A 24,805-nucleotide genomic window follows, 5' to 3' on the forward strand; every position below is an offset into this window, starting at 1 on the left:
GGTGGTGTAAGTTTTCTTTACTTTTCTCTAACTGATAATGAGGCTGTAGATTTTTCTCTGACACACAGTAGAATTTGTCCTCTAGCAATTCAAGTTCCTTTCCTAACTTAGAAGTGTACTTTTGAGAATTATCATAGGACCATGCTCTGAAATGTGAGAATCTCGATGTGTGACTGATGTGCTTTATGCAAATGGATGACTCCATTCACTCTATTCTAAGCACAGTGTCTTCTACTGGGAAAAAGAGAACAGAGAACTGAAGTAGAGTGAGAAACGTGGACTGTGCCAACAGAGGAGGCAAGCTGGGATGTAACCTGAGGCATAGCTGTTCCAGTGGTACCCTCTGGATTTCGGGGAGCTGCTGCTTCAGAAGCTGGTGGTTGTAGTGGTGGCTCGTGAACAAGTGGAAGCAGACGCCAGATGCGACTCTGCCAGCTCGACCTTTTCTCTGCAGAGCATTGGCCTGAGACACAAATGTGTCCTCTAGACTTTCCATTCCTTTGCCGGCATCATATCTAGAAAGGAAAAGGAAAGGCAGGATTGAGTTATTCTGTGTGCATGTGTGTAAGCCAGAGAGCAACCCTGGCTGTAGCTCTTCAGACACTGTCTCTTTTCACTCCCTCCATTGCTATCTCTCTGAGACAGGTTCTCTTACTGGCCCGGGACTCGCCCAGTAGGGTAGGGTGGCTGACCAGTGAACATCAGTGATTCCTGTCTCTCCTTCCCCAGAACTGATATTAAAAGTGCATGCCACCACATCCAGCTTTTTTCTTTTCTTTCCTTCCTTCTCTCCCTCCTTCCCTCCCTTCTTTCTTCCTTCCTTCTTTCCCTCCCTCCCTCCTTCCTTCGTTTTTTATGTTGGCTGTCCTGGAACCTGCTTTGTAGACCAGGCTGGCCTTATAGAGATCCGCCTGCCTCTGCCTCCCAGGTGCCTCCCAAGGCCACCACTGCCACCACTGCCACCACTGTCACCACTGCCAACACTGCCACCACTGCCACCACTGCCACCACTGCCACCACTGCCAGGCTCTTCCTTCCTTTCTTAAGTATGGGCTCTGGGGATTGAACATAGTTCCTGCAAGCACTTTACTAAGTTACTTTTAAGAATGTTGTCAAGACTACTGGACACAGACAAATGGTCTGCCGTACTCTTGAAATACAGTCCTGTTTATTGTAGGACAGTGGTGGACTGACCAGTGCCGCACACATTTTTTAAAGCCATTTTCATCCAAGCACATGAAAAATCACATGGGAAAATGAATCCATTACTTGTGATTCTGAACACTTGTTTGACTTTCACGTTCATGACGCTGGCCATGGAACCACATATAATGTTCCTTTAAAGAGCACCTTGGTAGCAACTATTAACAGTTGTGTTATCCTAAAGGAGGTTAGTCCCTCTGTTACTTCACCAAAATACCTCTTTTCTTTCATCTTCCCAGAATCGATGACATACACAACATCATCAATGGTTATGGACGTCTCAGCAATGTTGGTGGAGATTATAATCTTAGTTACACCGACTGGAGGCTTCACAAACACTGCCTGCTGCTCTTCACTGGATAGCGATGAGTGAAGTGGGTGAATAACACATCTAAAAGGAAGTGAATGAAGCACAGTAAGGATTCTGCCACGAAGGATTGACACTGACCTGTGGTGGGTAAATTTCTACCGAATAATTAAATGACTTCAAGAATTGTGGTGGTTTGAATGTCCTTGGCCCATGGGATGTGGCACTATTAGGAGGCGTGGCCTTGTTGAAGTAGGTGTGTCACTGTGGGCGCGGGGCTTTGAGGTCTCATTTGTATACTTAAGTCTGCCAGTATGAGCCAGACCCATCTCCTCTTTTGGATGAAGATGTAGAATTTTCAGCTCTTTCTCCAGCACCAGGTCTGCCTGGATGCTGTCATGTTTCCTACCATGATGATAATGGACTAACCCTCTGAACCTGTAAGCCAGCCCTAACTGTTGTCCCTTAGTCATGGTGTCTCTTCTCATCAACGGAAACCCTGAGACAGCATCTGACAGCTTTGAGCACAGCTCGAGGCACAGCTCTTCAAGGTGTGAGGCTCCTTCTGTTCTCACAAAATACTTCCTTCCAGAAACAAAGACCCGTGCCAGCCTGGGAAAATTATGGGGGTATAATGGAAGGATTAAATGATTGATATTTTATAAGTAGTAAGGCTAAAACTAACTAACCAACAAAGAATAATCTTTTGCCTTAAGTCCAGGTGTATGGGGGGGGGGTAAAGTGTAATGTAAGTTAGGATATTCATTGTATGAGATGGCACACCCAGTGACAGGTGAAACATTTTTTCTCTCAAAATGGCAGCCTTTCTTTGTTGTTATTATTAATGCTGGCTTTCCCCAGCTTTCCCCTCAGGAATATGGCAGAAGCTGCATGCACATTTGCTGAGTCACTGTGGTAAGAGAAGAGAAATGTCTGCCCTTGATGGAATGCACGGAGTAACATTTCCTGGAGCACAGAGGTCTCTCATTCCAAGCTGGCATAAACAAACACATGTTTGAGAGGTGACACCACAGTCTAAGGAGGGTGAGGACCAGAGGGACCCTTCAGCTCTTCATGATTAAAGATGGCTGCAGCGGATGATTACGAATAGAAAGCAAGTGGCTTACCGATGACTCCGTCTGTTGTTGAAGAGAGAGTTAGACTGTAGCTGTTCGTAAAGCATCTTGATTTCTGCTAGTCCTGGTAAAAACACAAGTATAGCACCTGGGAATAAAAAATAAATAGATAAACAAACAAGGAACACTAATATAGGTTATGAGACAGTTTTTAAACCAACAATCTGATAATTTTTACTATCAGTTTTTCTTTGTAAAGCCTCAGCAGTTAAACAAATATGAAATCACATTTTGTATATACTCTGATTTAATAAGGACAAAATACTATTACCCTTTTTTTCAATAGAAAACTGAGGTATAGAAAAGCATGCTTTGAGTTATACAAGAAGCACTCACCAAGTTGTATGTGTGTGTGTATGTGTGTGTGTGTATGTGTGTGTATACAGAAACATCTGAAAACTGAAGCAAATACCTTGCACACATCAGACCCAGCTAAGCTCTTCAATATACTTAGTACCATGGCCACTGTTATCTGTTTCTACTGAAGAAAAGTAACCTTTTAGACCAGAAGATTCTTTTGTTAATGATATCCAGACATTTTATTGGATATTATAAAAAACAAAACAAAACTTTAACGGGTTTTCTGATCTAAGTTTAGACACATTTGAAAGACATAGTATATTAACTAGCCATGTCTTATTAATCACTGATGGCCTTTAATATTGTCCATTAAAGAAAATAAGCAACAATAAGAGATTATAGCATGTTTCTGTCCTAACGACAGTCCCTTAGCAGTAGTTACTTACTTCTGTAAATTGCTGAGACCAAGTCTACTTGGTAGTTCAGGTGGTCTTGAGACTCAGTCTTGAGACCTGTAGTTCAGGCTGGCCTTTAGCCTGTGTTGAAGGCCTCAGTAGCCCAAGAACTGGGTTACTTGAGTCTCCATATCCAGCTTTCTCTTGAGCTTCATTCATGGAAGAAGCAGATAACCTCTTTACTAATGTGTCCCTCAGTCTCACACATGTAAGCAGGATGCCCATGACAGCTGTGTAGCATGGATGTAAAATAGATCTCCTGGACTTCTTACTGAGTCATGGCTTACTCTCCCCATGAAACAAGGAAGGAGTCTAAACTGAGAGAGTGGCCATTATCATTGCTCCTAAGGGCTATGTAATGAGCATATAAAGTCTTTTATTGATCTACTATTCCACTCAATCAGCACCCAACCCTTCAACAAAAATTTCTTTTAGTTAGGCATGGTAGTGTACACCTTCAACCCCAGCATTTAGAAGGGAGAGGGAGGTGGCTTTCTGTGAGTTCAAGGCTAGCCTGGTCTACATAATAAGTTCCAGGCTATCTAGGACCTCAAAGTGGGACCCTATCTTAATTTAAAAAGTTCCATACTTAAATGTTCCAAGTCCTTTCCTAGGAGCTGAGAAATACAGGAGAACAAGAAAGCCCTGCTCTTTTTATTTCTGCTTTTCAAGACAGGGTTTCTCTGTGTAGCCTTGGCTGTCGTGGAACTTGCTCTATAGGCCAGACTGGCCTCAAACTCAGAGATCCACCTGCCTCAGGTTCCAGAGTTCTGGGATTAAAGTGTGTGCTGCCACCACCCAGCAAAATCCCTGCTCTCAAGTTTACGTGCTACTGAAGGGAGATAGGTCAACAAGCAAGATAAATCCAGACAGTGTCAAATATTAGTCATTTTGGATGTCATGCAGAGTAAGGGTGAGGAGACATCACACACAGGATGGCCTGTAATGGGGACATACAGAGGAATCCCACTCAAGACCAGGCTTGCAGTCTGGAACCTGAGACAAGAGTTACCTGGAGGGTAGGAGTGCTTGCCATCTACAATCCACTCTAACAAGGCCTCTATTAATTCAAGGTTGACCTTTTCAAAATCCATGACAGACATTGTCTTGATAACTGACTTGCTCACCCCTGAAAGAGAAGTAAGAATTAAAAGAATAATTACACCTATACCTGTGAGGTTTGTGAGTGTTGGGTCAGTTCAATAGCACAGGAGTTCCCATCCAAGGTGCTTACTTGGTGACCTTTTCCTCTCAGAAAACACTGGGTAACAGGAGTTCCTCTCCCTGTCCTCCTCCTCTGTCTCTTTAAGGCTAGCTGGAGAACTCCTGGTCCTCTTGCCTCCCCCTCAGGTGCTGGGACTGTACGCACACACCAGCACATCTCGTTTCTGTGTTGCTGGAGAGCAAGGCCAAGGCTCCCTGCCAAATCCATACACTTGATACGGACTGTATCAACTGAGTCACATTCCCAGCCCAAATGTCCCTTGACAGCACTTGCCCTGTGAGCACTTTTAACTCTCTCCTCCTCCTTCTCCTTTCACCATTACATATTTATTCAAAGCTTAAGATCTAGGGAAAAAATCCATTCAGGCACATTTTAGAAACTCTTCCATATTCAATCCAACCGTGAGTCAGATCATCTAGAAGCCCAGGTAACAATTGCCACAGGTGGGCACGAGTGGGACACGGCTGTTCCACTAGCATCTAACAACAGCGCTCAAGTTTGAGGTCACTTGAGACAGTGACAGAAATGATGGCTCTTCCTTGAAGGATACATGTGAATTTAAGAACTTCCTCATGCTGGGCATAATATACTGCAGGCCTTTAATCCCGTCACTTGGGAAGCAGAGATGAGCAGATCTGTGGGTTCAAGTCCAGCCTGGTCTATATAGTGAGTTCCCGGTCCTCTTCTGACCCTCCACTCCCATTCCCGGAAAGAACTTACTCCATACCTTTGATGTTGATCTACAGATGATCCGGGCAAGAATCTATAAATTCTTACTACCCACTGGAGTCTTAGCCAAAGCCTCCTCAGCTCTTGGGTCTCTCCAGGCCAATACTGGTATTTTGATTTTTCTGGTATTCACTACAATCAAGTCAAGTGTTTTTGACTAAAATACCACAAGACAATGTATTTCAGCACATGTGCTTAGGACATGACTGAGGTCTGCAGTCTTGGCTTGCCCCATTATTGGTAGTTAGCTTGATCATTCTCCCCTGTGTAACTGTTATTAATTCCCTTTGTAGTTAAGTCATTCTTGGAGAGGTATGAGACTTACTTAAGTATCAGGTAAATTTTACCCAACGTTAGCAGTATACATGGACTTCAAAAAACAAAACAAAACAAATCAAAATAATAAATAAAATGACATCTTAAAAAAATTCCTCCTTTAGACATTTTAATTGTGTTCAGGGAGCCCCTCCTCCTGTGATACACTGCACCTGGCTACTGTTCCTTCCTATGAAGCCTGCTATGCACATAGTCAGAGGTGAACAGGAAGTCCAAGGTTACTATTCTGCCTTTGTCCTTAAAGCTAAGGCTAGTCCTAGCTCCCAGCTCTCTTTCCTACTCTTCTTTCTAGACTCCTATCCCTCGATTATCTTCTGTAAGAACCTCTAACCTCTGTTACTCCTGCAGCGTCAGCTGGTTTTCCTTTCTTTCCTACCAAAGACTTTCCCTTAATAATCAGAAAGCAAAACAAAACAAACTAAACAGAGCCCACAGGCAGGTATGGTAGCTGTAATCTCTGCATTAGACTGCTGGGTTTGCAAGCTTAAAGTTGTTCTTACAAATGTAAGGCACTGTTACTGTATGTCCTGTTTTTCTTTTCTCTGGGCCATGGTATAAAAGAAATGCAAGAAACTTTGGCATGCTTGACACCATTCCTGAGTAAGTACAATACCTTTATAACGGACCAAGAGCTGCTTGAAATCTAGCTGCTGATCAGGTATAGTATCTTTGACAGATTCCTCCTCGTCCTGGAGCTGAAGGGATAGCCTCAGGTCTTCCTCCACCTCCTCCAGTGCAGTTCTGTTGTGCCTGGCTTTAAGCTTTTCCTTCGCAATCTGTTTCATGGAACGCATATATGGGCTCCCGTCCTGTAACACATACCTGAGGGAGAAGACAGAATGTGTCTCTGTGGTGTGTTCTTGCTGCAGAAGAAAGAAATTACTCTCCCACTCTGTTTACCCTCAGCAGAATGCTGTTGTTTCTCTCCAGCTCATGTGTTACTTTCTTAGCAGTCCAGGATTCTGCTGGCTGTGCCTGTTTGGTTGGGAACACACTGGAATGAATGCCATTGGCTCTGTCTAGTGTTCTTATCTAACTCAGACAAGACTATGGAAGTGCGACCCAGGAACGGCACGGACATTCAGAAGACATCTGAGCTATGTTCTCAGTTGTAGAGCCAGAATCTTAATTTCTTTGAGAATCTCACCCATCTCCCAAGGCCCCAACTATAATTCTAAAGCAGCTAATTCTACCCCGTGAAACCAAATGTAGACCTGAATTACCACTTCTTTTCTGAATACTGCTACAAGACCATATTCAAACACACTGCAAGACTCTCAGTACACAGTTTACTATTTGTTAGAGGTAATACTATTATTACGGTTAAGTGGAAAAGTCTACACTTGGTACTAAAAGCTGAGATTGGCGTTCTAGGCTCACTACTAAATCACTATGCTGCAGAACTCCCAAGAGTCCATTTCAAAGGTCTTATTTCCTCATCATCTGGGAGAACTGACTGACACAACTGGAAACTCCTTCCTCTGGAGGTCTAAAGTTTCTCAGAGGCTCTGGGAACTGTAAGGGTTAGGGGGACAATGAACAAGTGGGGCTTCCTTTTGCCCTCCTACCTTGTTCACCCAGATAATTTAATTCTCATTTTAGTTCTTTATGATTCTCTACAAGATGTTATCTGCAGAAAAAAGTTCTATACCCTTTTTAAAGTCTAAAACTTGGTGGTTCTATAATCTTTGACTTTCTCCAGCTACTTCTCACCACCAAACACCGTGTTCTTTTTCCTTCAACATTCATCTTGGCATTTACCAAATGTCAGTTTTATGCAGGGGTCATGGCAGTGTGGTGTGGTACAGTATGGTAATGTGTGATAAAGTACGGAGAGCCTTTCAAGAAACTTGCAAGCCAATGAGAACAGACCAAGACCGTTACTAATCTGCAAAGCAGACTGGAAAAAGTACCCTTAGAATTACAGTAGAAGTGCCTAAGACGTCTAAGCAACAAGAAGATGGGAATTTCATCAAGGTAGCATTCAAGCTGAGGGTTAAAGGACAACTTGGAAGGAAAGATGGAACAGAGTAAAGAATAAAGAGAGACCAGTTGGCTGATGCTGCTGAGGCTTCTACAGTGAGCGAGCGAGCGGCTACGCAGCAGAGGTGTTTCCACCTTAGGTTTAGTACTTAGCGATAAAGAGTCTGATCTAGAAGTTTTGCCACAGAAGTGAGAGCTAAAAATCTGATCACCAGCAAGGGTGGGTTTAACAGTAAGGAGCATAAAAGCTGAGAGGATTCTCAAGGTCAGAAAGACAGAGAAACCTGTTTGTATACAACAGAAACGAACATTCCTACTCAGTTCTGAAACCATACAAGCATTGCTCACCTTTCTGTCGTTGTTTTGTATACGTATCCGTATGTGTGTGTGCATGTGTACGTGTGTGTATGTGTCCCTGCCTGCCTGAAGGGACTCAGAGGACTACCTGTAGAAGTCTGAAGCACCATGTGGGTTTCAGGATCAAACTCACACTGTCAGCTTGGCGGCTAGTATCTACACCCTCCATGCCATCTAGCCTCCTCCCACATATGCATCCTTGTAAATATATATATAAAACATCTAATATAATTTATAATATATATTTAAATTATTTATTGGATATTCTCTGTATTTACATTTTAACTGTTATCCCTTTTCCCCCCTTTTATATTTATTTATTTATTTTTAAATTTAGTCTTTTGAGACAGGGTTTCTCTGTGTAGCCCTGGCTATCCTGGAACTCACCATGTAGATCAGGCTATCCTGGAACTCAGAGATCTTTCTGCCTCTGCCTCCCAGGTGTATGCTACCACTACCTGGCTCTTAAAAGGTAATTTTAGAGATCTGTTTTTGATTAGTTGTGTCTGTGTGTGTCTGCATGTGGGTATGTGAATGTGTATGCCTGATGCCCGGGAAGGCCAGAGGTGTCATATCCCCAAGAGCGGAGTTACAGATAGCTGTGAGCCCAGTGGAGGTGCTATGAATTGAACATGTCCCCTGAAAAGCAGTCAGTATGTTTAACCACTGAGCCATCTTTCCAGTCCCCTACATAAACATCTTAACATTCGGCCTATATGACACACTTCCTGACAGCATGAAGATAATGGTAACAGTTAACATTTATGAAGCATGCATCAGGCCTCAGGCACAGTTCTAAGCACTTTGTTTCTTTTTAAGATTTATTTTTTTGCCATGGAGGTACCACCTGTAAAGGTCAGAAGAGAGAATCAGATCTCTGGAACTGGAGTCACAGGCAGCTGTGGGTTGAGTTTAGATCCCCTAGAAGAACAACAGGTGCGTTTTTGTTACTCTAATTAGACTATTACTCTACTAATTCCTCAGCTGGTCCTCGTGACCTGGGGACATGCTGATAGTAATAGACATACTTGGCACCTGATGGAACTGAGGTACAGAGACACTAACCACCTGTCAGACTTAGAGTCTGCTCGATGACAGAGAGGGAGGCAAAGGACTCGATGGAGAAGCAAGATGAAAGACAAAGATAAGTCAAAAGGAAGATACTGTCCTGGCACACTCAAGATAAAACAGTACCCATGTTCAAAGATTTTCTTCCTTACCTCGTCACGGCAAGTGCATCCTCCAGAAAAAACTGATCAACAGGAAATGCACGACCTAGAAAAACAAGAAAACAGACTAGAATCATCAGAATCCCCAGTAAGTAAAATTGGAATTTTTGGGTGTATGTTTGTACACACCATCTAAATATTAAAACAGATTTTGGAAAAATAAATAAATTCTGTGTTATTGGAAGTATTTTCTTTGTTTGTTCTTTGAGTCAGGGTTTCTCTATATAGCTCTGGTTGTCCTGGAACTAACTAACTATGAAGGCCAGGCTGGCCTTGAACTCACAGAAAGCCTCCTGCCTCTGCCTCCTGAGTGCTGGGGTTAAGGTATGTACTACCACCCCCAGCTTAAAAATATTCTTAAAAAGGTTTTGATGACAGAAATTGGTAGGCATGAGTTCTAATTCGCAGAGAGAACAGCGGTAGATAAGGGAGAGAGGATAATCTCCCCCTGGGGATTAAAGCTTTAAACCCGTTACTGTTTCTTTCTTGCATTCGCCCCACAGAGGCTTTAAACAGTGAGCACTGGATTCTGGACTCAGCACATGTTTCCTTCTCTTCCTCTGTTGTCACCAAGAATGCTATCACTTCAGTCAGTGTTTCCAAATTGTCCCTGTGGTAATCAATCAACCACAGACAGACAGGCCAGGCTCAGAGTGGTAATTATTCCACAGCAAGGACGTGGAGCATTAAGATTACCAACTGTGTTTTCTTTCAGAGTGAATCAGTATCTGCATATTTAGCACAATCCGTAAATAAATACATTGGCATATTTTCCCTTTCTATGACAGATTATTCGTAAAAACATATAGGCTGATGTTGACCACAACAGAATGCTAGGAATCCTAAGAACAGAGACTTTTAGGTCACATACAAAATTAAAATCTGGCAAGGGGATAAATTACCTCTTCAGCAGCTGCTTTACCCTGGGTTGTTTTGCTGTAAGTGAAATACCTCCTGTTCTGAATGGACTCTGAAGTAGTGAGCCTTCCTTACTTAGAGGGATGCGCAGCAATGGGGTGAGACTGCACAGTGCGCTTTGATTACCTGGTATGGTGATGACTGGGCAGTAGCTGAAATACTTGGAGAAGAGCCCAGCATCCAGAGTTGCGCTCATGAGAATGACCTGGAGGGTGGCTCTCTGCATCACAATGTCCTTTAAAACTAGCAGTAAGAAGTCACTGGAGACAAGACAAGATAATCTCGGGTCACACACATGCAACACAAGAGAACTAATGACTTTGGAGTGTCTGGAGCACTTAAGACTTCGGAAAAGTATAAAACTTAAATGTGCCACAGTCCTGGTGGAGAACAGTTCAAAATCTAAAAATACAAACACCAGACGTCTTCAATAAATTCAGTGCAATACCAATCAAAATATAATAGGGTTTATCACTGAAGTTGATCATTCTGATTTTTTATATTATAGCACTGTTGGTAAGAGCAAAGTTATAGGAATGGCTAACTGTAACAGTATCCAGTCTATGGCATGGCCTGCAGCTGCTAAAAGGATATGCTAGAAGTCCAGATAATGGCACAAACACTCCTGAGCCTGTTAGTGAAAACAAACCACGAAGCCCGCCATAAGTTGTGGAGAGATGGACGTGATGAGGCAGCGTTCGTTATGCACAGCCTGAGCTAGCCCTCATCTTCCCCGAGTCTGTGATCAACACGGTGATCAACATCCGCGTGTGCCACTGCTCACATTCCTTCAGTGACTTCTCCGAGTGCTTACGGACACGGCTCTCTGCACCCGCATTTCCCCCCCCCCCTCCAGGTGGGTTCAGGTCTCCATTCTTGCTGTCCTTGAGGAATGCAGCTTAGGGTCTCTGCACATCAGTAACATGTCAGCATGAGCTTCTGCCAGCCACTTACATGGATGTCCCCACACTTCTTTCAAGACTACCTAAAACAGGTTTGGCAAGGCCTCGGTTGCCTAACCTTGGCTAACCTATTTAAAATTTCAAATGAATCCCACTTCTTGCCATGCATTTCTTATCTTCTTAGAACTTAACACTTGGTATTTTACGGATTCACTTTATTGTTGGGCTCTCCTAACAACCAGAATGTGAATTTTCAAGGACAAGGACTTGGGGTGTTTGTTGCTGTCTTGCTCACTACACCGATGTTCAGGACATACCAAGTGCTCAATGAAGACTTATAAACTTATAAACTCATATTTCCATGAGAAGAAACCTTCTGAAAACAAAAGATTTCTAACAAGTAGTCTTTTTGCTCACATATTTTCTGTTTGGCTTTTCCAGACAGACTTTCTGTGTAGCTTGGGCTGTCCTGAAACTTGCTCTATAAAGCAGGCTGGCCTTGAACTCCATCAGTCCCTGCCTCTGAGTGCTAGGATTAAAGGCATGTGCCACCATGCCTGTCTCTAAATTTTTTAAATGATTTCTAATTCATTGTGTCCCCAGCAACTACGACCTAACAGGGCACTTGATGCTGGCACTATAAATTTATGAATAAACGGTTACAGAATGATCAAAAGAACAGGAGAAGTACACGTGGACCACCCCTCAGGAGCATAGCATGGTGCCCAGGAGGCTTCTGACCACGAAGATCGGGAAAGCCACTTCTCCAATTTAGCCTTCCTTATGACGTTACCAATACTAAGTCTATGAAACTGCTCTGGAAGCAAGCAACAGCTTCCAGCCACGACTTTATTTTACAGGCATGTGTCTATTGGGAGTCCTTTTACCTTTCTTCTGTCCTCTCATGAACTTCATCAACAATGATGTGGGTGACTCCCTGCAAAGTTGCATCTCCTTCCAGCCTTCTCAGCAGCACTCCTGTGGTGCAGTATAGCAGTCTGGTGGCTGAGGACTTACACACAAGAGAGCATTGTCACTGAATAAACACCATTAGAACCTCCAGCAATTCCACTTAATACAAGATAGTATGTAACTTCTAACTAAGGTCAGCCATACACCTTTCTGCTTCGTATTAAACCTGTAAAAAACTCTCTCTCACACACAATACTATTATAAGACTTTTTTTTTTTTTTTTTTTTTTTTTTTTTTGGAGACAGGGTGGATAGAGTCCTGGGTGTCCTAGAACTCACTATATACAACTGACTGGCCTAGAACACAGAGGTCCTTCTGCTTTTACTTCTCAAGTGCTGGGAGTAAAGGTGCACACTATCAGGCCTGGTTATAAAATATTTCTTTAAAGTGGGTGTTTAAATCAAGTCTACATTCACTTCAAGGTTAACAGCAAGATCATTTCTACTAATTAAGAATACAAAGTTGGGCTGGAGAGACAGCTCAGTGGTTAAGAGCAATGACTGCTCTTCCTGAGTTCAATTCCCAGCAACCACATGTTAGCTCATAACCATCTGTAATGAGATCTGATGCCCTCTTCTGGTGTGTCTAAAGACAGCTACAGTGTATCCATATACATTAAATAAATAAATCAATCTTGAAAAAAAAGAATAAAAAATCAGGACTGGAGAGATGGCTCAGCAGTTAGGAGCACTTGCTCTTTTAAAGGACCCAGGTTTGAGTCCCACCAGTTACATAGCAGCTTATAATCATCCATGACTTCAGTTCTAAGTTATCCTATGCCCTCTTTTGGACTCTGCAGATAGCAGGCATGCACCTGATGCATAGACATACATGTAGGCAAACAAAAATGTCTCTCTGTGTGTGATATATATAGGCATGTAACATACATACTGATAATAAAATAAATCTAAAAAGTTTTTTTTTAAAGCCTCTATAAAGCATATTTGGTGCAACCAGATATGAGTTCTTACATCAGAATGCTTCTCAAGACATTTCAACCCCACTGAAAGTGATGATTAATAAACTGCAGGTAAATATCCCCATTGCCTGTCAATTTCCAGATCCTCCAAATTCCTTGTCAGAAAACAATTCACATGACCAGGAAGTAAGCAGAGCGTACACACCTTGACACTTTCCAACCGAATCTGGTATCCCACGGTCAGACCCACCCTTTCTGCTCTTTCTTTAGCGACACGCTCAGCAACAGAGATTGCAGAGATTCGTCGGGGCTGGGTACAGATGATGTTGGCTACCCTCTCAGGCGGCCCATTCAGAGAATTATCCAGGATAAACTGCGGAATCTGTGTGGTTTTCCCACATCTGTATGTCAAAACAAAGCAGTCCTAAAATGAAGTTTTCAAGGGCTAGTTAACAAAGCAATCACAGGCAACAAGGAATCCACAGCTAACTAGAGTCGTACTGCTTAGCCTCACACTTCTACTCATGGAGTGTCCAGGCCTCATAAACCCTGGAGACAGGTCAGCTGAATGATAATCTGATGTCATTTATAAGATGAGGGCTATGAAAATGACACAATTAAGATTAGAAATGTCTCTAGGGATGTGATCTACATAGGGATCCCAAAGAAAAAGTGTTGGCTTCTGTTGTAAGTGTTCTAGAGGCCTTGCAAAGATGATGATTCAGTGGCAAGAATGCTTGCTTGTGAAACATGAGGATCTGAGTTCAAATCCTCAGTGCTCAGGTAAAGAGCTGAAAATGGTTGTGCAAGCTCCGGTTACCAGCGTTAGGGTAAGGAAGGGACAGACGATGAGTGGACAATGGGGCTTGCTGGCCTCTAACCTAGTCCAGGTTCAGTGAGAGCTTGTCAAAGGACTGAGGCTGAGAGTGACAGAGCAGGGTATCTGACATCTTCCTACTGCCTCTCACACAAGGTCTCACACACCTGTATGTACATGCACACACTCATACAAATGTATTTTATATTCACACACCTGTATGTACATGCACACACTCATACAAATGTATTTTATATTCATACCTGTATGTACATGCACACACTCATACAAATGTATTTTATATTCACACACCTGTATGTACATGCACACACTCATACAAATGTATTTTATATTCACACACCTGTATCTACATGCACACACTCATACAAATGTATTTTATATTCACACACCTGTATGTACATTCACACACTCATACAAATGTATTTTATATTCACACCTGTATGTACATGCACACACTCATACAAATGTATTTTATATTCTTCTCTTTGATGTGAAATGATTTGGCTATACATGGACTAAAATAAAAAACTATGAGAAACTAGAAAATAAAAAATTACTATCTTAGTTGAGTCTCAGCACAAAAGTAATAATGCTTTGTGTCATCCTGAATTAAAGAAGTGAAGCCTGAGAGTTGCTCTTCACAGAGAGTATGGAACAGGGAAAACATACGTTACTTAAGTTGTCGCTAAAAGACAAAACAAGCTTTATAGAAAGGAGGATAAACGCAGAAGACATGCAGCTTTTAAGCTGTGAGAACAGAATTCTCCTAGACTAACAATGGGCCTCAAGAAAACCTGTAGCTAGACCTGCAGTAAAGGAGTCTCAGGGCACAGGTACACATCTACAGAGTCAATTTCTCAGCTCCAATTTAGGTCTTTGTAATTTGGCCCTGAAACTACATAATTCAACCACTTTCATGGAATACCATTTAATATTTGACCGAGAAAACAAATGTACAAATAACACCGGCTACATATATTTTTAGAGCAGACCTAGTTAAGGTAGCCAGTGCTCCTGTCCTCCAGACACACTAAAGCTGAATCTGAAGCAAGTCACTCTCTTACCCAGTCATACCACTTATGACAACCACTTGGTGCTTGCTCAACAATTTCAGAATGGTCTCTCTTTCTTCCCAAGCAGGCAGTAACTGTCTTTCTTGAAGAATTGCGTGGAACTGTCTGGAAGCCTGATAAAAATGAAGAAGGCAGCAGCTGAGTTATTCTTAGTTACCTTTCACACAGTCATCTTCGAATCCCACGGTGGGATGCACTGTTCCTGCTTTCTTTAGCAGTTTGTCTCATAGTTCAGAGCCACCAGACCTGAACCCACGGGACATTAGCGAGAAGTCTAGCTGCCACATCCACACAGTAAGCAGAGCACTCTGTACAGTTTTACATAGCTAAATAAACTGAAAGGTATGAACCTCTCTTACTGAGCACTGATCTAATCCTTATTAATAACAGCATTTATATCAACACTATAATATTTCCGTGTCCATGGAAATGATTCATACATGCATTGTCCAATACAGTAATTCTGGACTCGTGAAGCCACAGAGCCCTTGAAGGATAGGATGCTCTTCTGAGAAACTGAACTTTTAATGAGTAAATAGAACTAAATGGTCAAAGCTTTTAGGAGCTGCTGCAGTAGACAGCACAGCTCTCTATGAGATCAGACCTTCCATAAATCAATAATAAACAATTGCCAAAGCTATTTTTTTCAGCCATTCACCTAACTATGTGAATCAGTTTCACAGCTACTGATCAATACACACAACATTGCGTTGTATGCTAATATTATGGGGGAAGATGGATTGTGGAGAGTTAGTAGGTACTGGTTTGAAGTTTGATAGGATGGGAAACTTCCCATGTTCTATAGCATAGCCTGGCTTAGGCTGAAGCAGGAAGAACAGAAGTTCAAACTCTGTACCACATGGTAAGTTCTCGCCAGGTGGGCTAGAGATCCCGTCTCTAAAATAATGGTTTGGGTTTTTTTGTTTTGTTTTGTTTTGTTTTTTTTGCATATATCAAAATAGCTAAAGGATTTTTTTCAATGCTCTGAAAGAATTGCTAACTGTCTAAGGTGACAGATAAGATAAGCACATATCCAAATACTGAAATGTCAGATTTACAAGTCTTATGTGTGTGTGTGTGTGTGTGTGTACTAAATTATATATATATATATATAATTTAGTATATATATATTATATATATATATACTAAAAATAAAATTGTAGAGTTGCAGACATGGCTCCATGATTAGAAGCCTGTACCGTTCTTTCAAAGAACCAGGGTTCAATTCCCAGCACCCACATCAGGTGGCTCACAACCATATGTTAGGTTTAGTTCCAGAGGGTGCAATGCTCTCTTCTGATCTATGACGGCACCTACACACATGCAGTGTGCATAAACTCACACAGATTCACACAAATGAATGAATAATAATACTCCTTAAAAATAAAATAAAAAATTTTAAATGAAATATAAGCAGGGTGGCGGTGGTCCACACCTTTAATCCCAGCACTTGGGAGGCAGGCAAGCTGTAAGGGTGAGGCCAGCCTTCCCTACAGTCAGTTCTAGGATATCTGGGGCTACACAGAGAAACCCTGCCTCAAAAAATACTAAATAAATAAAAAATAAAAGTATAAAAATGAAAGAAAAATAATTGGCTATACTTTGGGACAATATAGAATTATACTATTGTCGTTGCAAATAATTTTATCATAGAGATAGGTTATGACAAAATGACTAAATAATTTTGTCTCTATCATTTTATTTATGGTACAATTATATACATTTTGATTATCTAACGGCATATAATATATAATTGATGATATAATATATAAAAATATAAAAACCACAGAAGGGTCCTTAGACATTTACTTAATCTAATCCACAAACTCATCTAATAACTAACCTTTGCGGAACATTCAACTGGGTCCTCAAAACTTATTTATGTTTTCTTTTAAAACAAATCTTCACATCAATGTCCTGTCTGTGTAACCTCAAACACAGTATTAATCCTGTGAGCCTTTGGAATGGCATAAGTCTTTCCCTTCTCTTAGGTTTACTCTAAGGTAAATCACAGCAGTAATGTTCCCTTCAAATATTAAATTAGCTATTACTGTATCAGATGTTCCTACAACATTTGGTTTACACATGCATTTGATAGTTACCAACTGAGTGTCCCCGAAGCACCTCGCACATGCACGTGAATTTGCTGCAGCATGTAGAAAAGCCGAGTACTCAGGGAGAGAGTGGTAGCACACACCTGTATCTAGCTAATAAGATCTTGTCCCAAAATAACATAAAAGAAAACAAAACACCAAAAACAAAAGGGGTTTTTGGAAGGGGTGAGGGAAGGAATCTTAGCAGTTCAGAGCAAACCAAAAGCTAGGAGGAAGTAGCATCCAGATCTGAGGGAGTGGCGCTGGCCCTTGTACAGTACCTGTTTCATCTGGAACTGCCTGCAGATCTTACTGTTCTCGATAAATAGGGACTTCGCCGGACGGTCATATCTTTTGTAACTCCTTTTCTTAAGGTTCACATAGCTTTCACTCTCCACGATAATTGATGCAGTTCCTTCATCCTCATCTGCATCCTCCTCCAGTTCTGATAATCTTTCCCCTTGAATGGGGTAAAAGGAAACATTTTCAATCTGTCCTTTCTTTAGGAAAGGGAGAAAATCACTAAAAACACAACAGCATCATAAGACAGGAAACCCTGAGGCTTGACTGAAATGGCTTCATTTATTCCCATACTACTCCAAGCAAGATTTAAGATGCTGATTTGAGCTCTCCCCAAGAATAAATAGTGCTATTAAAGTAACAATAAAGACTTTTCCTTTTCAAGACAGGTTTTCTTGTGTAGCTTTGGAACAGGCTTGCTCTATAGAACAGGCTAGTCTTGAACTCACAGATCTATCTGCCTCTGTTTTCCAATTACTGGGATTAAAGGTGTGTATCAAAACCAAAGCTTTCAATTCAAGGAATTAACATAGAATGTCTCAGCTCTGTGCAAGTGTCCCCCAAATCTAGTGGTATAAAATGAGCCAAATGTTTATAAAATGATGTTCTGATAACAAAATGTGGCAAATCCATCTAATGAATTATCTCTCATCAACAAAAAGGAATAAATACATACTATGACATGTGTGATCTTTGAGAACATTATGCTAAGAATACAGCTTCTAAAAGCTTCATACCATGATTCCATTTCTTTCTTTTTTTTAAAAGATATTTATTTATTATATGTGAGTACACTGTATCTGTTTTCAGACACACCAGAAGAGGGCATTATATCTTATTACAGATGGTTGTGAGCCACCATGTGGTTGCTGGGATTTGAACTCAGGACCTCTGGAAGAGCAGTCAGTGGTCTTAACCACTGAGCCATCTCTCCAGTATCCCATGATTCCATCTCTATGAAATGTATAAAATAGGCAAAGTTGTGAACACAGCCTATGGGGTAACAGTTGTTAGGCCAACACAGGACTGATGACTACAGGTTTATTTCAGGAAAACCAGTAGTGCTCATGACTGTGCAATTCTAAAACATAAAAACAAAAACAAAACCCAAACTATTGAATGTTAAATAGGTGAGATTTATGTTACATAAACGATCTCAGTAATGTTACTGAAAATCAGACTAGGAATGTAGCTTAGCATAGTTGTGCTTGCCTGGCAGAAGAAAAGCCAGCGCGGGTCAATCCCCAGCTCGATCAAAAACAAGTGAAACAAACCCAAATGCAACACACGCTTCTACGACAGTTTTGCCACTTCCCAAGGAACAGGTGTAAATCCCACGAACTAGAAGCAGCTGTTGAGGAGTGAGCTGGGCTGGAGTCCACCTAGCTACCCATGCGGTATCCTCCAGCCCGTGCTCCCTACTTACTGACTTTACCAGGAAACTGTTTCCCCCACCAGTGCTGGGGGTTAAACCTAGAACCTCATGAACACAGGCAGACTTTACTGCTGAGCTGCATCTCTAGCCCTTAGCCAGGAAACTCTTATGGAAGATGGAAAATTGCACTTTTCTGAAATACAGACATAATTGAGAGTAAGTTCTTTGAGGAATGCTGAAGAGGAGTCTGTGGTGTAAGAATCTGCATGGCAAAGCTGGACAAAGCCAGCAGCCTGCATACATTTGTATTTAAGGACTCATAAAGACAGCATTATTTTGGTCAATTTTTTTTTAACCAGCCTAGAATACTAAAAAACAGGAGGACAGGAATATCATATATAAGTAGTAAACATATAAAACCAAGTTAAATAAAACTGATTTGCTGGCAAAGTGTCTTGAGGCTTCTAACATGTCTCCACAGGCAGGAACAAGGTAGGCCCTTACTCAGCTGGCTAGCACTGCTACTCACTCAGGCTGCTTCTCCACAGTTACATCACTTCCACAGCAGCCCAGACTTTCTATCTAGGGAGCTCACCCAAAGTGCTACAGCTTTGAGCCATAGTTAAAGGCAGGCACAGTGACTAGTCACAGGATTCTTTTTGTTCAAAAATCACCAGGAAGTAATCCTCATCCAGCCTTGAAATGTTTTACTCCTAAACTCATTACTCTGAGCACTGGTTCCATCTGTACCTAAGATCAATATTTTACGTACCTTCCAGCATTTGGTTAGAGAGAAAAGTGTTACTTGGGATCACTGGTCTGCGGTAGGCAGGTTTTATTCTGGTCTCAGAAGGTACCGGAGGGACGTTCACAGGACGTTCACAGTACTTGTGTTGAGTGTGTGTTAGTAACTTGACAATCTCAGACTCTTCCTCTAAAAGAGTTATCAAAGAATATACAACAGGTTCTGAAGTTTTTGCAAATTCCAAGGCCTTGCCATAAAGGAACTCAGAAATATGTAAACGACAAGCCAGAGGTAGGTTCTCATTGGTGGAATAAAATGCCACAAGGGGAGCTTGGTAGGGGTATTTGTGGTCTTTAGAAAATCGAATCTGAAGCTCATACAGAAAAGTTGTGTCGTCATCAGCATCAAGATGAGGTTCATTTACGTTTCTTTCTGTTCTCCCAATGATTTGATGTGGGGGCACTTCATGTTTGAATTTGCATTTTGATCCAAATTTACAATTTCCTTTGAGGTAAAATTTACAGGTTTCAGGAGAAGTGTCTCGTACATTTTTGCTACTTTCCTTTTGCTTAGACTTGCAGAATTTGTTTGTCAAATATTCCAGTTCCAGTCCAATGGTCCAGACTCTGTTCTGAATTTTCTCTATAAACTTTTCCCCACAGATGGACTTGAGAGCGAGCACCTCTTCCTGCCTCTGCTCCACACACTCACTCATGCTGACAGAGACAGCTGCCTCAGAGAGTACCATCCTCTCCCCAAAGGTCTCCGAGAAGCACTGCTGCAGAAGATGCTCTAGTGCCGCCCCTAAGTCTCCCTCACAGGTCCTCAGGGCCAGCTGACAATGCTCAGTGTGGAAGCCATACCTGCAGAGGGCAAAACATGACAAAGATGCTGTGTGAACATCCTCATTCACATCACTGACATGAGATTCACTTAAATACATACATGGAATTATAACTGTAGACAGCTACATCTGTATTTTTGAAAAAGCATCCCTGATCAAAAACCCCTCCATTTTAAAAGACAGAGCTTTTGTTGGCACACTGGGCCCTTCCAGCACTGTCATGGTAGGACATCCACAGAGAAGAGACTCAGCTGCCATGACTTCTGTAAGTGATGAATCAGTCACCTGGAAAGTTTTTGCACTGCCAATGGTGAGACTATAAATTCTGGAATAGGCGGCTCCACTTCTTCTGGGCCTATATATTCCCACGGACTGGGGTCAGGACGGAAGAGAGGCTCTTGTCCAGCTGGCCAGCACTGCTCCTCAGCACATTCGGGCTCCTCCTCTTCCTCCTCCCCAGAGGTGCCTCTTCTAGGGAAGGGGACATTTTCAAGTACTGGATGTTAATGTCTACTTATTTCAGAGAAAAATTAAGCAAGGGTATAAACATTTAATCAAAGAGCCAAGGACTTGGGACCTGCTCTTCAGTTGCTGGTTTCATCTAATAGTGAACCATTAGTTTCTGTCTTGGGAAATGTCATTTCTTAAGTACTTATTTGCCATTCAGGTCCTAGATAAAGTCATTTATAGAAACAAATTCTTTTTAGCTTCTCAGTAACCTGGCTACATATTACCAAAATCCCCATTTTTCATCAATGAGCCTCAGAGAGGATTAGTAACTAAGGTTACACAAAAAGAAGCATCAAGATTCTTACCTTAGGCTAAACCCAGAGCCTGTACTCTTCCCCACAACAGCTATCTCTTCCTCTTATTCACGGACAATATCCCTGTCCTTTCCCCTTAATTGTATAATTTAATGAATAATCCCCTTTTCTAAGTCTGAGACAAACAAATCTATAGAGGACAGAAGACTATTTTCTATTCTTGACTGGCCACTCGCTAATTCTATCAAAGGATTTAGTTACTGTCGAGGTGGAGCATAGGCCAATTAACTACTCATGATTTCTAGCAAACATAAAACTGAACAAACCTCTCCAACTGACAGTGCCACAGTTGCGGTTAAGACACAGTGCAGAGGTAGAGGGGAGAAACTAAGAAACTATTTCACTTGGGAAGCTAGGTACAATATTAAAGTTTGATCTAGAAGCTGGAGAGATGGCTCAGTGGTTAAAAGCACTGGCTGCTCTTTCAGAGAACCTGGGTTCAATTCTCAGCACCCAAATGGCAGCTGATGGCTGTCTAAACTCCACTTCCAACGAATCTTACACCTTCTGGCTTCTACATGCACCAGGCAGCAAGTGATGCCCAGACACACAACAGGCAAAACACCCACATACATTAGGAGAAAAAAGAATGAACATTTATCTTGCTAGGGGTTTGGGATGGGTGGGAAAGCTGAGGCAGGAGGACTGCAGTGAGTCTGAGGCCAGGCAGGGCTGCATTAGCAAGAACTTGCCTCCAAGAACAAGCTCCTACTTCTTAGTATAAAGTTTAGTTGGAATATTTTCAGTAAAGCACTAATTAATATCCTACATTAGTCTGGCCTGGAGACAAAGCAAGATGAGACAAGCCATGACACTGCTCAGGGCGGTGCGAGATACACTCCCTCTACAGCTGGGGCTGGACCACTGCTACTCGACTCCTCTTGTCTCTCTTCAGCTAACTGTATAGTCACACGGGCTCTATGCCAGCAGTTCTCAACCTGTGGGTCAGGACCCTCATAGGAGACGCAAATCAGATATCATGCATATCACATGTTTACATTAGGATTCATTAGTAGCAAAGTAGCAGGTAGGAAGCAGCAATGGAAGCAGCTTTATGGTTGGGGTCACCACAGCATGAGGTGTATTAAAGGATTGCAGCATCAGGAAGGTTGAGAAGCACTGCTCTTCACTGATACAGTACCCAAAGCTGAAGAGGCATCATTGCCAATGCGTTCTCCTCAGTATAAAATACTCAAACAAGATACTTTACTCGGATCCCGCGTCCGCACCCTGTTCCTGCAGGTCCCTCAGAAGGGCTTTCACCTTCTCCTGATTCTCTGATGTCATGTGCAGCGTCTGAAGGGGCACTTTGGCTTTGGGCTTCCACTTAGGCCGTGTCTCTCCTTTGCTTTTGTTACTGTCGCAGGGCCTGAATTAAAGTCACATGCTCATGAACAAAACTTTGATACTCTTGTTAGAGCTCCCAAATATTCACAACACACACCGACAGCAGATGACATCAAATATAGAGAGAGTGTTTTCTACAGTATTTGCTAGATTTCCCTAGCCACCAGTTGGCATTTTCCTAAAATTCCTTTAATTTGAAGAGTTCCCAACCTACTCTCTGATAATGGCATGTTTGTTTTTTGAGACAAGGTTTCTTTGTGTTGCCCTGGTATCCCTCCATGGACCTTAAACTCAAGAGATCCGCCTGCCTCTGCCTCCTGAGTGCTGGGATTAAAGGCATATGCCTCCACTGCACAGCAACAGTGACATTTTTGAAGGGCCACTATCTCATAGAAAGTCTCACCGTCTGAGTTTGTTTTATTGTTTTTCTGGAGTCTGTTTGGGAGGGTCACACGTCCCTATCTCACACACCATCTATTTATATGTCCTTAGATTTTACCTTCCCATCTTTCTTTTTTTTTTTTTTTTAAGACAAGATTTCATGTAGCATAGGCTGGAGTCAACTAGTTCTGTAGCCATGGGTCTCCTCAATGGACCCTCCAGCCTCCCTCCACCGCCCAAGTGCTGGGATATCAGATGTGTTCCACCATGCTCTGGGTCCACTCTTCATCTTAAAGTCCCTCCTCTATTTGGAGACTATCCCAACTCCTCGTTTTCTCCAGTTATTCATTCCATCATTTACCCTCTTTTATCTCAACTTACCTGGCTCGGGGCTGAAATGGCCCAAAGGAAAAGGTCCAGTCTTCTGAGTATCAAAAAGGCACATGTTGAAGAGTGGCAGGTGTGACCAGAGTGACTGAAGTGTCCTCCTACACACATGCTTTAGATCTCTGTGCTTTTCTCTATCAATCAAAGCAAAAGCCAAACTCCCTCTACTGGCCACAGGGCTACCTGCAGTCAAGTCCCTCTGCTCTGACACTGTGCACTTACTCTTGGCACTTGGCTTCCTTGCCTTTCCCAGGCCTTCTAAAAGTATTCCTGACTCAGGGCTTCACAGTTGCTCTATCCCTCTGCCTTAAACGGTTTTCTCTCAGAGAGGCTCACGGCTGCCCTTTTCTTTGTGTTCTTTCCACGTGACAGCAACTCAACTCCAGTATTTTACACACCTACCTTACTATTCTTTATTTTTCTTCATAGCCCTTACTGCCTCTGTGATACACTTATGGTCCTCCCATCTTAAAAATCTTTTATGAAGATAAGTACAATGTTTATCTATTGCTACAATTCTAGTCTGTAAAACCAGGACATAAATGGTGCTCAATAGATAGCTAATGAATACATGAGCAGGCAATACTCTAAGGCCTATAATGTATATATATTGAAAAGTAAAAGATCTGCATTTAACTCAAGTTAGGTCTTAAGCTAGCAGGTAAGATAAAAACATACTTTAAGATGACTCTGAAAAAGCTAGTTATGAAGGCTCATGATTGTAACCCCAGTAGAAGCTTAGGGACTGAAGAACTGCTGCGAGCTCTAGGCCAGCCTAGGCTCAAGTGTGACCCTGTCTACCCCCCAAAGAAACTGCAATTACTCTTTCATATGACATTAACTGAGACATAAATTGTTCTGAATAGTGTCCATAATGACTCAACTTCTCTCCACCCCCCTCCTCCTCTCTCTCTCCTTCTCTCCTCTCTTTCCTCTCCCCTCTTCTCTTCTCTCTCCCACTCCTCCCCCTCTCTCTCCTCTTTCTCTCCCTTTCCTCTCCTCTCTTTCCCACCCCCCCCCTCCTCCCCACCTCAGGAAAAACATGTCAATTCTCTGGTGGGACACCTAGCAATCCTGCTCCTTTAGTGATTATGTATGAAGAATATGTATTTAAATCCTCCAATCAGACTCATTCCAGCAATTTATTTGGTAGCCAGTTTAATGACTTACATTCTATTTGTTTCTTTTTCTTTTCTGAATGCATACAGTTGAATCCACTTAGGCTAATAGCACAGATGATCTGATATCATCAAACCCTGCACCTACTTATATTCCTTCTTTACTAACATCCAGATGTGCTATTCCTGTGAATGTATGTATGTCTAATGAAGTCTCTCTACCTCTAAGAATCCTGAATACAACTTAGTACAGTTTACGAGGAATTTTATATTTAAACTGTATAAGATGTATTAGCTACATTTACTTTGTTACCAACCACTTGACTTACTCGATTCTGTCTATTTATTCATTAAAAGCTAGAGCGGAGGAAAGCTAATGAAACCATCTATTTCTGGTCAAAAGGCCATCAGACAATGGCTCACCCAGCTGGACAGATGAACCCATCAACTAGAAAGACACAGGCAGGTTGCATTTTGGGATGTTTAATTTTAACATCAATCTATGGAGT

General features: G+C 42.0%; 1 protein-coding gene across 1 annotated transcript in view; it reads right to left on the bottom strand.

Moving 5' to 3' along the window:
* Positions 1-24,805, bottom strand: part of DHX57 (DExH-box helicase 57) — a 43,989-nt gene that overhangs the window by 11,830 nt on the left and 7,354 nt on the right. Inside the window, exons 3-16 of the mRNA XM_080913834.1 lie at positions 22,274-22,432; positions 20,525-20,710; positions 19,423-20,258; positions 17,257-17,435; positions 14,874-14,995; positions 13,177-13,372; positions 11,968-12,092; positions 10,305-10,438; positions 9,252-9,306; positions 6,305-6,513; positions 4,414-4,530; positions 2,638-2,734; positions 1,421-1,594; positions 315-515 (exon numbers count right to left, since the gene is read on the bottom strand). Coding sequence (XP_080769960.1) covers positions 315-515; positions 1,421-1,594; positions 2,638-2,734; positions 4,414-4,530; positions 6,305-6,513; positions 9,252-9,306; positions 10,305-10,438; positions 11,968-12,092; positions 13,177-13,372; positions 14,874-14,995; positions 17,257-17,435; positions 19,423-20,258; positions 20,525-20,710; positions 22,274-22,432 — 2,790 coding nt within the window. The remainder of the gene's footprint in view (positions 1-314; positions 516-1,420; positions 1,595-2,637; positions 2,735-4,413; positions 4,531-6,304; positions 6,514-9,251; positions 9,307-10,304; positions 10,439-11,967; positions 12,093-13,176; positions 13,373-14,873; positions 14,996-17,256; positions 17,436-19,422; positions 20,259-20,524; positions 20,711-22,273; positions 22,433-24,805) is intronic.

Source organism: Micromys minutus (assembly GCF_963924665.1).
Source record: "Micromys minutus genome assembly, chromosome: 3".
Lineage (NCBI taxonomy): Eukaryota > Metazoa > Chordata > Mammalia > Rodentia > Muridae > Micromys > Micromys minutus.